The following is an 18203-nucleotide window of genomic DNA, read 5'->3' on the forward strand; positions in this document are numbered from 1 at the left end:
AAAGGTCAGAATGCTCAGACTTACTTTAGATCATGGGAGATCCTAGTGAGAAAATTGAAGAAGCACACAATGCGCTTACCAACTCCCCTAGGATGCCATTCTATACTTCATAGGAACATAAGAGTTGCCATACTGGGACAGACCCAAAACTGGGTTGCTAAATGAAGGAAAGAATCTCAGAATTACTACTCCAAGAATTATAATAATATTATCCTTATATGAATTGTAGCATGGGTATCTTCATAGATCCAAAACCTTCATATATTATAATGACTTTTTTCATAAAATCTAATAAATTATTACTACTCAAAAATTTATGATTCATTATAAAAAAAATTCTTTTTTTTTCAAAATTTTACATTTTACCAATCTACTTATACATATTGTACCACAAGGCACAATTTGTGGTCTCAAGCCAATATTAGCGGTCATAGACAATTGTATTGCTAATCATTATAATTATTTGCAATACAAATACCTCACAAGCGGCATCCTCAAAGTTAACAAATTGGGCAACAATTTTAGCATTAACACATCATTCGTTATGATCAGGGTGGGAAGGAGAAGCTACCTAGGACAAGGAGGAGCAGCAATCTTCCAAACAGAGAAGTAACTGCAGCCATGAGGCTGGGACAGGGAGGCCACCCTATCCTAGGGTTACCAGATTTTCCGTTTGGAAAATCTGGACCCCCTAGACCCGCCCCCAGTTCCACCCATCATGCCCCAGCCCCACCCCACACTGCCTACTCTCATCAGGCAGGAGGACATCCGCGCATGCACAGATACAATGCGATGTCATGCGCACTTGTGTGTGCATGTGACATCATCGCGTGGAAACCGCGCAGATGTCCTCCTGCCCAATGCAATGTGGAGGAAAGTTTTTCAAAACCTGGACAAAGTGCCAGGTTTTGAAAAGCCATCCAAACCACCAGACATGTCCTCACAAGGAAGACATGGCTGCGGAAATCTGGACATCAGGTAACCCTGCCGTATTCCAGGATTAATATAGAAAGGCCTGATACCCAGTAATAATATCAAAGAAAAAAGATGATTCAGTGTAAGCATGAATTTATAATGAGTGTAACTGTTAGGCAGACTGGATGGAATATTCAGGTCTTTATCTGCCGTCATTGCTATGTTATATATACTGTACCGGCCATTGATTTTTGAGTCACTGAGGATGAAGAACCTCTTTAAAGTAGAAGACTATAAGTTTGCCATTATTTTGACAATGTGTTCATCAATGTAGAACCATGGACATACTGAATGATGGATATATATAATAATAGGCAATTACATTGAGCAGCTTAAATGGCACTCAGAAACCCTGTGATTATTCAATTTAACATCAGAAAAATATCAGCTTTAGATGTAGGTAATGACTAATATCAAGACAATTGGCATCTCAGTTTATAGCAAGTACTTCTGTACAGAGGCACTAGTGGCTGCAATGTTTCAGATAAGTACTAATCATCAAAAATAAAAGTAGATCAGTCAATTTAATAACAAAAGGAGGGAAAATGTAGTTGTGGGACAACATCCATCATCTGTGCCAGTCATCGGAACTCCTCTTTGTTGTACATTGGAAAAACAAGACAGTTTGAAAGCACCTTCCAAAGAGAACTTGAGTTTTAAAAAAATGCTTTGCAAAGAGCCATTGTTTTCAAGATAAAATGCTTTTTTAGCAATATGCTGCCCAGTTTTATATTCAGAGGCTCTGGCTAGCTGGAAAAGTGCTCTTTATTTCTAGTGGAAAAAAAAAAGTTAACAAGGAACTCAGAGAGCTCCTTCTCAAATATGGTTCATTCTCAGGGATGGTCTTAGAAAGGGGGCAAACAGGGCAAGTGGCTGAGGCCCAACATCATTAGAGGCCCCCTTGACAAAGCTAAGTGATGTCACTGATGCAAAGCTTCAACGTGACTGGCTCTGGCAGGGCCTATTACACATTGGTTCTTATTACTTGAAGGGCAATCCTAGAAAGAGGGCCTAAATATATATAGACACCAATTGTGTATTCTAATTTATAAAAAAGGCACACAGCACGCGTGAATAACATCACAAACTGGCATTTATGCACGTATAAGCTAAGCATGATTCTTTAAACTGGCAAGCTAGTTGCACAATGCATAACAGCAAATGGGCTGTACTAGTGGATGGAGTATGGACATTTTGCCTAACAATACACACACCCTAAAGCATAATATTGGATATACACACTATAATACACACCAGTTTATGCCTGCCATTGACCTGGTGTAAGCTGTTGTCCCTAAGTTTTACGCTGTTATTGAACAGCGGTGTGGTAACATGACTGAGAGTGTTTGCAAACAAAAGAAAATATTTTATTATTATGATTCAACCTGTATGCCCCTGTTACTTCACAGGCTTAAGTCTAGCACTAGTCTTTTTTTTTTCTCTCTGGTTCTCCTCATATCACTCTCTCTCTCTCTCTCTCTCTCTAGGGCTGCCTCCCAGCCTAGCCCAATTCAGTATCTATCAGCTTCTTGGGTTCCCTATGAATATACATCAAAAGCAAATATTTTCTGAATACAGTTCGAGGTTATCTCATAAAGAACATAAGAATAACCTTACTGGGTCAGACCAATGGTCCATCAAGCCCAGTAGCCTGTTCTCACATTGGCCAATCCAGGTCCCTAGTACCTGGCCAAAACCCAAAGAGTAGCAACATTCCATGCTACCGATCCAGGGCAAGCAGTGGCTTCCCCCATGTCTTTCTCAAATAATAGACTATGGACTTTTCCTCCAGGAAATTGTCCAAACTTTTCTTAAAATTAGCTACACTATCTGCTCTTACCACAACCTCTGGCATGTGTTACAGAGTTTAACTATTCGCTAAGTAATAAAATATTTCCTTGTATTGATTTTAAAATTATTTCCCTGTAACTTCATCGAGTGTCCCCCCTAGTCTTTGTAGCATGCATACAAAAGGCCGAATATCTATGTCTGGAGAATTTTATAAAACTCCATGGAGTACCCTTCTGGTCCCAGTGTTATCCCAGGTTTCAAGGCCTTTAAGGCCGTTACCCTATAGGAGACAACTAAGTGCTTCCAGAGCTTCTGATTGGAAGACCTCTCATATAATGACAGACTGAAGAAGCTGGGGCTTTTCTCCCTGGAAAAGCGGCGACTTAGAGGAGACATGATAGAAATCTTCAAGATCATGAAGGGCATAGAAAGAGTAGACAGGGACAGATTTTTCAAATTACGGGGAACCACAAGTACAAGGGGGCACTCACAGAAATTGAAAGGGGAAAAGTTTAGAACAAACGCCAGGAAGTTCTTCTTCACTAAGAGGGTGGTGGATACATGGAACGCGCTACCGGAGGATGTGATAAGCAGGAGCACGCTACAGGGCTTCAAAGAGGGTCTGGACAGGTACCTGGAGGACAAAGGGATTGAGGGGTACAGATAGAAGTAGAAGTAGGTATTAGGGATAGGATTAGAGGCAGTTACAAAATAAGTCAGGGACACTGTTCAGGCAATTCAGGATGGACCTCTGGTCTGCCCCAGCGGAGGCAACTTCTTATGTTCTTATTGAAACACTGGCATTCCAGACTTTTACAGGTACTCCAAAATCTGTGATTTTTTTTTTTTAACTGGCTCACATTTATACAGAAATATTTCAGTACAAGCTGAATATCTTAAATAAATAAATATGTCTACACAACAATGATATTCATCCACTATCTTAATATCAGAGATTATACGTGCCAAGCTTCTTTAAATGGAGAAAAGACCTCAGTGTTTCTCAGGAACATACCTGAGAAACTTTCTATGGCAAGTACTTAGTTGCCACAGAAAAATACATCCTTGGTCTCAGAAAAACTCTGTTACATTAATCACTGTTAAAACTTTAAAGTAGTCACTATTAAGGCTTTAAAGTAGATATTCAACACACTTCAAAAAGTGCTCGGTATGTAGTAATATGCAAGAAAGCACATTGTTTGTTAATCCATTTGATAATAGGGAATATATAGGGGAGGTGTAGCATTATATACTAAAGATGACATTATGGTCACAAGAATCTCAGATGTCCAGTACACTGGGGAATCCCTTTGGGTTAATTTAGCCAGATGGAAGGACAAATGCTTGTATCTTGGCATAATTTACAGACCCCCAAGACAACATGATGACCTGGATATGGAAATAATCAGTGATATAGAAAATATCACCTTGCGTGGGGACACAGTAGTGTTAGGTGACTTCAACATGCCTGATGTGGATTGGGATAAACTTACCTCTGCTTCCGGCAGCAGCAGGAGGCTATTAAACTCTATGAAGGGAGCTGGTCTCAAGCAACTGGTGTTGGACCCAACAAGGGATCAGGCAATACTGGACCTATTACTTACCAATGGAGAAAGTGTCACAGAGGTCTCGGTGGGCGACACATTGGCCTCCAGTGACCACAACATGGTATGGTTCAATCTTAGGAAAGGTTTCACTAAATCTACCACACTGACCAAGGTCCTCAAATTCAAGGACACAAACTTCAAAGAAATGGAAGACTTCGTTCACCAGGCGCTACAAAGCCAAGAAGAAACCGATAACGTGGAAGACATGTGGTCGACTTTGAAAGCAACCATACAAGAAGCAACAATCCGCTATGTAAAATCAGTAAGTAAACGGCGAAGGAACAATAAGCCACAGTGGTTTACTGCGGAGATCTCAGACCTGATCAAGGAGAAGAAAAAAGCATTCATCTCTTACAAACAATCAGGGAAGCAGGACTCTAGAGCAGACTACCTGGCCAAATCAAAAGCCGTCAAAACAGCAGTCAGGGAGGCTAAATTCCTCATGGAGGAGTCTCTAGCAAAGAACATCCAGAAGGGAGATAAATCCTTCTTCAGGTATATCAGTGATAGAAGTAAAAACTCAGGCGGGATTGTACGTCTTAGGAAACCAGACGGAGACTATGTGGAAAAGGATTCGGAAAAAGCCCAACTATTAAATGAATACTTCAGCTCAGTATTCACCCGAGAAGCGCCGGGGCTTGGCCCTCAGCTACAAACAAGGGTTGACTCAGTTGACCCGTTCAGTAACTTCGAGTTTACGCCCAGCAGTGTCTACAGTGAGCTATCAAGGCTCAAGGTTAACAAGGCAATGGGGCCTGACAACCTACACCCCAGGGTGCTAAGGGAGCTGTGTGATGTCCTGGGGGAGCCACTGTCCAAGCTCTTCAACCTCTCCCTTAGGAAAGGCAGCGTCCCGTCGGACTGGAGGAGGCTAACGTCATTCCACTCCACAAAAAAGGCTCCAAGATGGAGACAGCAAACTACAGACCAGTGAGTCTAACATCGATAGTAAGCAAACTAATGGAAACTCTAATAAAACACCAATTGGATAAGATCCTGGATGAGGAGAATCTACGGGATCCCCGTCAACATGGATTTACAAAAGGGAGATCATGCCAGCCTCTTTGACTGGGTGACGGGGAAGCTAGATATTGGGGAGTCCCTGGACATCGTGTACCTGGACTTTAGCAAAGCATTCGATAGCGTACCACACCGCAGGTTGCTGAGCAAGATGAGTTCTATAGGATTAGGTGACACATTGACGAAATGGGTTGGGAACTGGCTTGGAGGTAGGCTTCAAAGGGTGGTGGTGAACGGCACACCCTCTGAAATGACGGAGGTGATCAGTGGAGTGCCACAGGGCTCGGTCTTGGGCCCAATCCTATTCAACATCTTTATAAGGGACTTGGCAGAAGGGCTTCGGGGTAAAATAACATTATTCGCCGATGACGCCAAACTAAGTAATGTAGTGGGCAAATGCACAATAGATGATGTTTCAATGCCCGACAACATGATGCACGACCTACTCCTACTGGAGCGCTGGTCTAGGTCCTGGCAACTCAGCTTCAATGCCAAAAAATGCAAAGTTATGCACCTGGGCAGCCAAAATCCATGTAAGACTTACACCCTAAATGGCGAGATCCTATCAAGAACTGAAGCAGAATGTGACCTAGGGGTGATCGTCAGTGAGGACATGAAGGCTGCCAATCAAGTGGAGCAAGCTTCATCCAAAGCAAGACAAGTCATAGGTTGCATACGCAGGGGTTTCGTCAGCCGAAAGCCGGAAGTCATTATGCCATTGTATAGATCCATGGTGAGGCCCCATCTGGAATACTGTGTGCAATTCTGGAGGCCGCATTATCGCAAGGATGTGCTGAGACTGGAGTCGGTTCAGAGAATGGCCACCCGGATGGTCTCAGGACTCAAGGATCTCCCATACGAGGAATGGCTAAACAAATTGCAGCTATATTCACTCGAGGAGCGCAGAGAGAGGGGGGACATGATCGAGACGTTCAAGTATCTCTCGGGCCGCATAGAGACGGAGGAAGATATTTTCATTTTCAAGGGTCCCACGACAACAAGAGGGCATCCGTGGAAAATTAGGGGAGGGAAACTACGAGCTGACACCAGGAAATTCTTTTTCACAGAAAGGGTGGTTGATCGATGGAATAGTCTTCCACTGCATGTGATCGAGGCCAGCAGCGTGCCTGATTTTAAGGCCAAATGGGATCGTCACATGGGATCTATTCACAGGGCGAAGGTTGGGGAGGGATCTTTTCACAGGGCAAAGGTAGGGGAGGGACATTAGGGTGGGCAGACTAGATGGGCCTTGGCCCTTATCTGCCTTCTATTTCTATGTTTCTATGTTTATATATTAACATCATATACTACCTGTGAAATAAGTGGAATAGTTTATGCTATAAGCTGCCCATGTAATTTATTATATATTGGGCAGACCTCGAGACCCTTTAAAACTAGGATCATCGAGCATAGATCCTTGTTTGTTATGTGGTAAAATAGAAGCGCCTATGGTGCAACATTGCCTAGATACTAATCACACCTTCTCAGAAATGCGCTGCTGGATTATAGATTGACTGTTCCCTTCGACTAAGGGAGGGGCCTTTAAAATGTTCCTTAGACAAAGGGAACAAAAGTGGATATTTAAATTGAGAACCTATACTCCGCATGGCTTGAATGCTAGAATAGAATGGCGCATTTTTTTGAAGTTCTATCTAAGAGTAGGAGAGTAACTGTGATTGGTGGTTTTCCCCGTCTTTAGACAGCTGTGATTGGTTCATTATTACACCACTTTTTTCTTTAAAAACTTGGGCAGATGCCGAGCCGCCATTTCTTTTGGAGAGAATCATTGAAGCGGTAGCTCTTTATATAAAGTTTGAATATGATTGCTTCTCTTGAAAGTCACTAGATTTATTATGTTTTTCAGATATTCCCCTGATGCAGCAAATATGCGAAACAGGGCCTGTCGGGATATCTAAGAGAAATCTATAAAGGAAATTCAAACTAGTTTTCCAAGTGTGGTATATCTGCACTTGGTTTCAATTGCAAACTGCGGTGATTTTTCAATATCAGAGGACAATGAGATAAGTGCTTGTTTCTTACTTTTTGAAGTGTGTTGAATATCTACTTTAAAGCCTTAATAGTGACTACTTTAAAGTTTTAACAGTGATTAATATAACAGAGTTTTTCTGAGACCAAGGATGTATTTCTCTGTGGCAATTAAGTACTTGCCATAGAAAGTTTCTCAAGTATGTTCCTGAGAAACACTGAGGTCTTTTCTCCGTTTAAAGAAGCGTGGCACGTATAATCTCTGATATTAAGATAGTGGATGAATATCATTGTTGTGTGGACATCACATTTATACAGATCATGAAAATGGGATTGTAATAATTGCACTCTCTCATCTGTTTTATTGGCAATTGCCCCTTCTCGCTGCTGTAGAACTAGAATTGCATGAGATCCCCCTCCCCCCTATGTTCTAACCACCCATGCCATCATTTTTCCCATCTTGTGACCATATTTATAAAAGCAATATTTTCTATAAAGCAACTGATGCACAGTTTTCCAATGAATGAGTGAGTTAAATGCCACTTGGGTAGCTAGGTGCCCTTGTTGGGGCTCGCACATAGACCTTCTTTGCAGTTCATATTTGACTTTCTAGATCAGTGGCTCCCAACCCTGTCCTGGAGAACCACCAGCCAGTTGGGTTTTTGGGATAACCCTACTGAATATGCTGAGATAGATTTGCATATGATAGAGGTGACAGGCATGCAAATCTGACCTATGCATTAGGGCTATCCTGACAACCTGACTAGCTGATAGTCCTGCAGGAAAAGGTTGGGAACCACTGTTCTAGATGGAGTATCCCTGCAGCTAATCTCTTCTGACTGGCAGTAACAGAGGCTATTATTGCTTCACAATGTACAACCTTCGCTGTTTCCCAATATAACAGAGGTTGCGATTCATGTTGGCCATTGTGTACTACAAACTCCTCCCATTGCTATTGCAAATACTTCCCAAAATCAGAGTCTCATGCTAGATACTGGGGGAACCTTGGTACTTATCTTGGCACCAAGACCTGGAACAACCTCTCAACTGACAGTAGGATGGAAACATTCTACAACAGATTTTTTTTAAAAAAATTAAAAACTCTCTTCTTTGAAAGCATATACACTATAGAAAACTAACTCAATTAAAAGGAAGGCATTTCTGACATTAAAACCTCAAGTCCTGGCAATTGAAGCATCCTTCTACTTAAAATTCCCGTGCAAATGTTTACTAAGATATTATTATTATGTTCTTGTATACCGCCATACCCAATGAGTTCTAGGCGGTTCACATCAATTAATTAAGATCCGATCAGAACACGGATTTACAACATTTTGTCGGAGTTACAAACAATGAGGAAGGAAATGTTGGAACATTTTAGCAGAAATTTATCAGAGTTACAAGCAACGACAAAGGTTGGATTGGAAGGTAAGAGGGAGGGAGAGAGAACCAAAGGAGGGGAGGGGGGAGGGGAAGAGTAAGAAGGGGGGAGGGCAAAGATGATATTTTTTGGGATCCTCTACAATTAGAGCAGTTTTTACTTGTTCAAGAAACCCATAAATCATCATAAATTGAAATTAATAATTACTGTCTTAGGAGTTAATTAAAAATACCAGTATGAATTGAGAACTTTGATCTCTTGAAATATTATTTATTTGGATTATATTACTACATCTCTTAATTATGATTGTAATTTCCTTTGATTCAAATAGTAATCTCCCTAAATGTGGGCTTGATGGAAAATGTTGGTTGTTTTAATATTATTACAGATGTAGTTTATTTCTTTTTTCTTTATTTGTATTGAAAATTTCATTCTTATACTTTGTATAATGTATAATTTTGAAAATTATAATAAAAAAAGAAAAATAACTCAAAATACCTAATATCACTAAATCCTATACTACCCAACTCAAGTGTTACTCTAGTACAGTTACTCCATTTATAACCTGATCCTCCTCAAACTGCTATAATATAATGTAGCATATACATCTGTAATACCTTATATTGTAAATTACCTTGAACTTATTTAAGCACAGTGTGACTCAGAAATACTGGATTAGATTAGAATCTCCAGATCTTGATAATGAGCAACCCCAAGTCTACCCAAACAGGAGTGGTCTGACACCTCCCCAGGGCGCACCTTTGTTGACAGCACAGATGAAAAACAGGCTCTGTTTATGAAGATTTAATCCAATCTAGATAATGAGCTATGGGGCTTAGAGAGGTATGTATAGTTTCTCTCCAACAAAAGCAGCTGATACCAAAGATCCATTAGATCAAGCGTATATATGAAGTCTGCTAACATTTTATCTTCTGTGGTATGTCCTCCATCCCGGTGCCCAGAACATTCTATATCTGAGCAAATGACTTGATTCATATTGCCAGCAACTATTAATTGTTCTGATTGGTACATGTGAGGAGATGGGTTTAATCTGTTCACTGAATCTTTTAAAGGCTTCGCTATTGCCTCTGATATTATGGCAATGGGGAAGGTGTCATGCGCACTGTATGGACTCTCCCACTGCCAAGAGCAGAGAACTAAAAGAGCTACTATTGGCTATTTTGAAAGATTCAGGCTCAGATTCTCAAAACTTTAACGCCGTCGCTAAAATGTTTACCAACGGTTTAGCCTGTATGCGTTCAATTATAGTTTCCTTATCTCAAGAAAGATATAGTGGTGCTACCAAGATGATAAAGGGGATGGAACTCCTCTTGTATGAGGAAAGACTAAAACGGTTACAAGTGGCCATTTGATGAAGTTACAGGGAAATACTTTTAAAACCAATAGGAGGAAACTTTTTTTCACTTAGAGAATAGTTAAGCTCTGGAACGCATTGTCAGAGGTTATGGTAAGAGCGGATAGCGTAGCTGGTTTTAAGAAAGGTTTGGACAAATTCCTGGAGGAAAAATCCATAGTCTGTTATTGAGAAAGACATGGGAGAAACCACTGCTTGCCCTGAATCGCCAAACATTTAAAGCCCTGGCAGACGTGACATCTTCAAACCACCGGAAGTAGCTGAAGGCAATAGAGAACAGCTGTCAAAACAACGCATCAAAGAAATGCCTTCCACTCGATTGCCACATTAAGTCCCTTAGATATTACAGTCTGCAAAGAAAAACTCCACCGTTGATCTTTCATTCTGAGCCGCTTCTGAATGTCCCCGCAGCGTTCATCATATGGTATACACTAGCAATATGCACTGAAATGATGAAAAATTGTGTTCCATAGCAATACAATGCTCAACAAGTGGCTCCATTAATTTCTTAGTATTCACACAGTGTCTATGTTCTATTAGTCTCATTTTCAATTGTCTGGATATCTGTCCTATGTAAAGCAATTTGCATGGACAGATTAGCACATAGATGACATTACAGGAAGTGCAAGAAATCCGTGATTTCAAAACAATTCTCCTCTGCATGTTGACATTCACAAATTCGGAAGTTTCCAACATTAGAGGACATACAGAATAATGTTCACACTTAGTGCATCTTTTACAAAGCTGTTTAGCGCGGGCTGCCGTGGTAACAGTCCCGAAGCCCACAGAGATTTAAAGGACTTTGGGGCTGTTGCCACGCGGCTTTGTAAAAGAGGGGGTTAGTATGCATCCCCTGGGCCACCCTCACCTGTCCCTCTTAATGCCACACTGAGGTGGTATTTTGCTTATAAGAAAAAAGGAATTGCGAATCTCAAAATACTGATGTTTCTTTATTATTTGTACCATCTTTGGTGTATGGAAATTATACTTCAATACTCATGCCAGAATATTAGATTCCTCTTCTTTCTTCATTTTTGTTTGCAACAAATACTCCCGATGGTTATACCTGGCCCTTTTTGATGCACTTTGCACTAGAGACTTTGGATAAACGTCTGTTTCTCTTTCTCTGAATTCTGAAGAAATTCCACTTCAGAGGAGCGTATGCGTCAAGTAACGTAAAAACTAAGGAAAAGGAATGTTCTTTAGGGTACATACTGGTAAAGTGTAAAGTTGTATTTCTGTCAGTCAGTTTCGGACACACAGTGGTCTAAAAATGACCAGAATGGAAGCTAACTCAAACATCCAAAAATTTGAGCTCCTCAGCATGATGTTGCAGCTTGAACTGTATTGTAGGATGACAACAATTCAATTCATCCACAAACTCCTGCAAAGAATCCACTGTATCGGTCCATAATAAAACAAATATCATCGAAATATCTCCACCAGCATTTCACATGTGAATAATATTGAGAAAAATAGACAAAACGGTGCTCAAAATTGGCCAAGAGAGTATTTAAGTCTGACCTGTCCGATGGTAGTTGTTGAAACTGTATATGACAATTTAAGACATATGTTTATAATTGTGGAGTTTTTTGGCTGATGATTAAACTGCACTTTGCTATTGTGGTTTATTGTGTTGTTCATTTGCCATAGCAGTTTCACCACTCCTTCGGACCATCAAGAGAAACTAGAACCTTCTACTTATTTGCTTATCCAAAAATGAATGGGTGTAGATATAAGACCTTCTTAGATAGGATTTTAGCATTTCAAGCTGGTAGGCAACAGACTTGGTTAGGTAAATGTATTCAGCAAGCTATGTTATCCTATTGCAGTTTTTGGAAATTAATTAAGACCACTTTATTCGATAATTTTATTATTTAGTGAGTTTTATTATTGAAATTCTATTTTACACATATTTGTATTTTTTACTATATTATTATATTTTGCTGATTGTCCAACTCTTTTTAGTGTAAACCGCCTAGAACTTTTGGTTATGGCGGTATAAAAGAATAAAGTTATTATTATTATTATTTGTTGTTTTGATTTGTTGCCTACTCTTAATTTGAGATATTTTTTTCTGTTTGAAAATCACCCAGACTGTGTATGGGTGAAAGTACGTGTCTTGTTTTACAGTGTATGTATATGAACTCACACTGAGTGGAGGAACTCCAGGAGAGAGGTTAGTGAGGGAGAAATAACACTTGCAGGTCTCCTTTTAAAAACAACACTACCAGTTAGCAGTACAATGAATGCGAAGAAGCCTATTCTATTTTCATGGTCTTCTTCACATTCAGCGCATGCTAATCAGTAGCATCGCATTGTAAAAGGAGTCCATAGTATTTCTGGAAAAAAATATCCACAGAAAAAAAAGGTTCAGACTCTGCAAGTACTTTTTTCCCTTATGGCAATTTGCACATACTTTCGCTTTGAAAACAAGTGAAAAACCTGAACTTTAAGCATACCTGTGGCAACAATGTGGCCAGCATGAAACTTACCCCCTCAGTGCTCTATAAATTAATTCTCTCTCCATGATATGTGATCTCCATGAATGTTAACACACCTGCTTTTCTCTCGTGCATATTTTCTATTTTATGACTCCTGTATTGTAAACATATTTTATCAGATCTTGCTTTTCTGTTATTTTGATAATAAGATAAATATTTTGTCATGGTGGTTGCTCATCTAAGTGAACTGAAATGTAATATTACAAGCACTGTCAGAAGGAAACAACTGAGTAGTGGAATGGAAGCTAAAGAATGACACGGTGGATGTTACCCGCGGCTAACCGCTGGTAACCCACCAAAATGGTGTAGGGGAAAGATGCTCACTGCAGATATGGAGACAAGGCCATCCATCGCACCGTGGAGCAGTGAATGGCTTTGTCCCCGCAGTTAAGGGAGGGAACGCGCGCAGTCACCGATTGCGCGCAGCTCCCTCCCTCCTTCCTTCCTACCTACCCGAATCTATCTATCTCCCTCCCTTCCCCTTACCTTCACGGCACATTTTAAGGTTTGAGACTTGTTGAAAGCCACCAGAGCGTACGTACAGACGTGTGCGTGTGTGGGCAGAAGCTTCTCCTCTGATGCCACTTCCAGTAGCATCAGAGGAGAAGCTTCCGCCCACACACGCACGCGACTGCACAAACACTCCGGCCACTTTCAACAAGCTACTCAAACCTTAAAACGCGCCACGAAGGTAAGGGGGAGGGAGGGAGATGCACGGACCACGCAAGGGGTTCCGAAGGGCAGTGAGGAGGCGAGAGGGAAGGGTGGATGCTGCGGGGACGGGGACGGGGCAGTGAAGGGGATGGCAGGGACGGGGACAGGGTAGTGAAGGGGACGGTGACGATGGGGCGGTGAAGGGAACGGCGGGGACGGGGCAGTGAAGGGGACGGTGGTACAGTGACAGGGCAGTGACGGGGACAGATTTTTTCCCCGTGTCATTCTCTAATGGACGCCACAGGCATCCCAACTATAGGAACATCTCTGATCGTAATGCTAAGCATGGATAGAGTACATTTTGTGTTTTGCAAATAATTTTAAGAAATCATAAGAACATAAGAATAGCCTTATTGGGTCAGACCAATGGTCCATCAAGCCCAGTAGCCCGTTCTCATGGTGGCCAATCTAGATCACTAGTACCTGGCCAAAACCCAAGGTGTAGAAATATTCCATGCTACCAACATAGGGCAAGCAGTGGCTTCCCCCATGTCTTTTTCAATAACAGACTATGGACTTTTCCTCCAGGAACTTGTCCAAACCTTTCTTAAAACCAGCTACGCTATCCCCTCTTACCACATCCTCTGGCAATTGTGATGTTTCACTTTTTTAAACTCTTCATATGAAAAGTCAAAACTTGCCCACACTTGTAAACATGAAGGTGGCAATTCTATAAATTGGTTCCAATATTTAGATGCCCTAATTCCAAGTGCTGAGCACAAATTCTGTAACAGCATCATGGCATCAAGAAAAGTGATCACGTTAGTCCCTTTTACAAATGACTACACTGGTTACCACTCAAAGAAAGAATTCTATTCAAGTTCTCCTGCTTTTGCTATAAATTAATCTGGGGAATGGCCCCTAATTTCCTCCTACCTCATTTTGAATTCTATTCCCCCCTTAGATCTACCAGAAACAACAACCTGTTTGCATACCCGAAAATTGTTGGCTGCAGATATCGAACCTTCCAGGACAGAACTTTCAAGTTTCAAGCTGGTAGACAGCAATCATGGCTAGGCTATCTCATCGATACCGCTAGGTTGACCTATAGCATCTTCCGGAAAGAACTAAAGACCACTTTGTTTAAGAAATTCTTGTCCTAGCCAGACACTCTCTCGCGAACATAACTTCAACACCTTATCCTGAATTTCTTCCTCACTCTAGGTATCCACATTCCCTGTCTGCTAAAAATTCCCTCTTCATAATTGTATCCTGATATTCGCTGATGTTAGAATATTTTCAATTGTAAGATGTAAAATAGTTATTTATATATTACTTGTTGGAATATTCATATTTATCTCTATCTTTACCTCTGTCTTTATATTTTTATCTTTATTTTTCATAAATTGTTTCTTCAGGTACTTTAGTTAGATTGTGAGCCTTTGGGACAGTTAGGGAAATTTCCAAGTACCTATCTTATTTATTTTTATCTATTGTATCTTTTGTAATGCATCATTTTTGTAAACCGCTTAGAAACCTCACGGTTATTAGCGGTATATAAGAATTAAATTAAATTTAAATTAAATTAAATTATAGAATACTAGTGTAAGTCAGCATTGACTTGTCTAAAGGTCAGCATCAACAGTTATGATACATCAATGGTACCTAAATGTGCCCTGAAGTATGTGTAACTTGTAATATTCTATAAATCAGTGGTTCTTTAACCTGTCCTGGGGGACCCCCCAGCCAGTCAGGTTTTCATATCCCTAATGAATATGTATGAGTGAGATTTGCCTATAAAGTAGGTAGTAAGCATGCAAATTTTTCTCAAGCATATTCATTAGGGATATCTTGAAAATACCAATTGGATGGGGGTCCCCGGGACAGGTTTAAGAACCACTGATATAAGTTACATACTGTAAATTTACATGCACCTTATAGAATTGTCCTTTAAGTGTCATGCTTTCATAAAATGAATGGCAAATTATTGAAAATTTGCTAGACAAGCCATGGAAAGATCTGTTGATCACTGATAACATGCTGTCTTTTGTTTCGGGGAAAACTGAATGTAAAAGTGACATTCTGGTACATTGTTTACAAGAGTGTGGAGTCCATATGGTGTACTTGCATGTAGTGTGAAAATTGTTACATATCCCTGCTCAATGCCTCTCTGGTCACAATTCAGTATATTTACCAAATTCTTCAGGATCTATAGAAACTCCAGGGTCTGGCATTTTAAAAACTTCTGATGATGGAACCAAGGGTTCAAAACCTCCCTTTGTATCTAAAAAAAAAAAAAAAAAGACAGATATCTCATCAAACTGTCAATCACAATAATGGCACAATAATACAGAAACACATCCTTTAACACATAGGTGTCCTTTTATTAAGGTGCGCTAATTGATTTAGTGTACTAGGGTACTCATAACAACTGAATGTCCTTTGAGGAAATTTGTAATAAATATAGTCTACCATCCAACCAGTATACTAAGGGCTCCTTTTACTAAGCTGCATTAGGGCTTTAGCGCAAGGAATAGAACGTGCTGAATTGCCATACATGCTAGATCTTAACGCCAGCATTGAGCTGGCATTAGTTCTAACCACGTAGCGCACGGTTTAGCATGCGGTAATATCTTGCATGCGCTAAAAATGCTAGCTCACCTTAGTAAAAGGAGCCCTAAATGGATGCAACTAAAGCAATGTGTTATTGCAACATTTCCAGATTTGAATAAATTAAAGTCTACGCCTGACCTTCTACACCAAATTATTACTATCACTCCTCTCAAAGGCGTTGCCTCCAAATGGTATGGATTACTGTGTTGAGCTCTACCGGTATCTGTATCAACGCTGATGAGTTCCTGGCAACGTGATTTAGATTCAGTACTTCAATCAACATACTTTTTTTTTACATCGGGCTCACTGGACTCCACAGTGGATTGCTAAATTCTCACATAAAGTTTCTAATTTATGTTGGTCATGTGAGAAATATGTGGGTACATTGCCTGATATGATATTTCAATGTTCTCAGATCAAGATTTATTGGGAAAGAGTTTGGAGTACCATTTCCTCCATATTGTATCTTAAATTTATTGTTTTAGGACAACAGGGCCTCATGCAATCCCTTTCTGAGCCCAATGCTCGCTTACTTAACATACTATTGTTCTTGGCCATTAAAAACATTTTGCACTGTTGGAAGAATCTATCCAAGGTAGAGTTCATGGCATGTGAGCAGGGTAACTTACCAAACCCTGCCCTTAGTTGCCTGGGAATAATGACAATTGCACAAATATTTTCCAATCAGTTATTTTTTATTAGCTTTATCAGGAGCATCATTCATTAGGCATTTGTGCAAGAAGATCTAAAGCCAGGCATGTCAATGTACATCTCTCCTGGCAAATATAATCTCAAAGAACGGCTCTCACAAGGTTCACTTTTATACTTTTGTAATGCTTAGTATGACATCACGCCTGTCAACCAATCAGCCAACAGAGAGGCAGTCCTTAGGTATGAACAAAGAAAATTCCTTTTAACATAGGAAAAATTCATATTTTTGTTTACATCAATTTCTGAATGCACAACACATTATAGCATATCCAATAATTCTCAATAAGTTTAAATCAAACCAGCCTTCTGACCACAACTTAGTAATGCTGACAGCTTCAAATTTCACTGACACACACAAGAACTGAAAGACCCAGACCCCTCCTCCCTCCTTACTGAGAATTTCCTAATATGGGCTTAAAGGAGCCCTGAAACAGCCTCCTGGAATTTCACAGTGTAGAGAGAATTGACCAGCTTAAAGGTCAGAGAGGTCAAACTACTGATGTTACCTTTCAGGATTTCTTCAGATTTAAAATATATATATGTTTTCAAAACCAATTCTATGTTTAATATACATTCGCACACACATTATCAAACACATTCTCATACATTCATTCGCATTCGGGGCCCCAAACATTCATAAATCACATGACATATTTTCATTCATATTCAATACTTTTTTTCTTCTATACCCAGCATTGGAATGTCAGGACCATCTGTTAATACTTAAGCCATTAGGTTTCATGACAATCCAGACAAAGAACACTAGCAACCCAGGCCTTTTCTAAGCGGGAAAATTTCAGTTTTTTTATACCAAGAAGAAGAGACACAAAGAACAACAGAACACCAAAATGGAGGCAGTTTAATACATCTCTGCATTATTATTTATAAACCTATAGGTACCTGATTTCCATATGGTCCTGCCCCACCTAACACCTCACACAAATAGTGAATTCCCATTTTCCTGTGCTATATATCGGTTTCCTGGTCTTTTGTTTATTATCCTGACTTTTCAAAGTTTTAAATGTGTTTGCATGTATATAAGATCCTATGATCAGGACTAGAAAGGTCCCTGTCATGTCCTTCTAATGCTTCTGCGTAGTTTGCGCCAAACCAGGCCTATACACATGATGGAATACTGTATGTATTACTAACAAATATGAAAGTGTAATTGCAGGAAAACATCATTCCCCTAGCATATTCCTCAAAATATGGAGCCCTGTTCAAACTTATTGCGCTTTAGACCATTGACAAACAGATTTTCATAATATATTGCTAATCTTAATTTATATAGCTGATGATGCCTCTTGAAAGTTCCATATTTTAATATGATTGTTGTGTATCATATGCTGACAATATATGTGCTGGTCCCCCTTATTCATCTGATATATACATTTTATGTAATTATATAGATACATATATACGTGGAGGGGCAAAATAAAAAAAAACATCTAAGTCCCCTTTTGGCCTAAGTCCCTAAACGTTCAACCCAGAAGCAGGAAAAGTGTCCATAACCAAAACATACGTCCAAGTTTTGATTATGGCCTTCCTCTGCCTAAACACCCAATCTCCACTACGTCTAAAAGTAC

The 18203-nt window shown here is 40.0% G+C and overlaps 1 protein-coding gene across 4 annotated transcripts in view; it reads right to left on the reverse strand.

The window, feature by feature from the left end:
• Nucleotides 1–18203, reverse strand: part of DOK7 (docking protein 7) — a 179598-nt gene that overhangs the window by 19152 nt on the left and 142243 nt on the right. For all 4 annotated transcript variants that reach the window (XM_033950252.1, XM_033950261.1, XM_033950278.1 and 1 more), the window contains one exon: nucleotides 15488–15577. In XM_033950252.1, the coding sequence (XP_033806143.1) occupies nucleotides 15488–15577 (90 nt within the window). The remainder of the gene's footprint in view (nucleotides 1–15487; nucleotides 15578–18203) is intronic.

Source organism: Geotrypetes seraphini, chromosome 1 (assembly GCF_902459505.1).
Source record: "Geotrypetes seraphini chromosome 1, aGeoSer1.1, whole genome shotgun sequence".
NCBI classification, from domain to species: domain Eukaryota; kingdom Metazoa; phylum Chordata; class Amphibia; order Gymnophiona; family Dermophiidae; genus Geotrypetes; species Geotrypetes seraphini.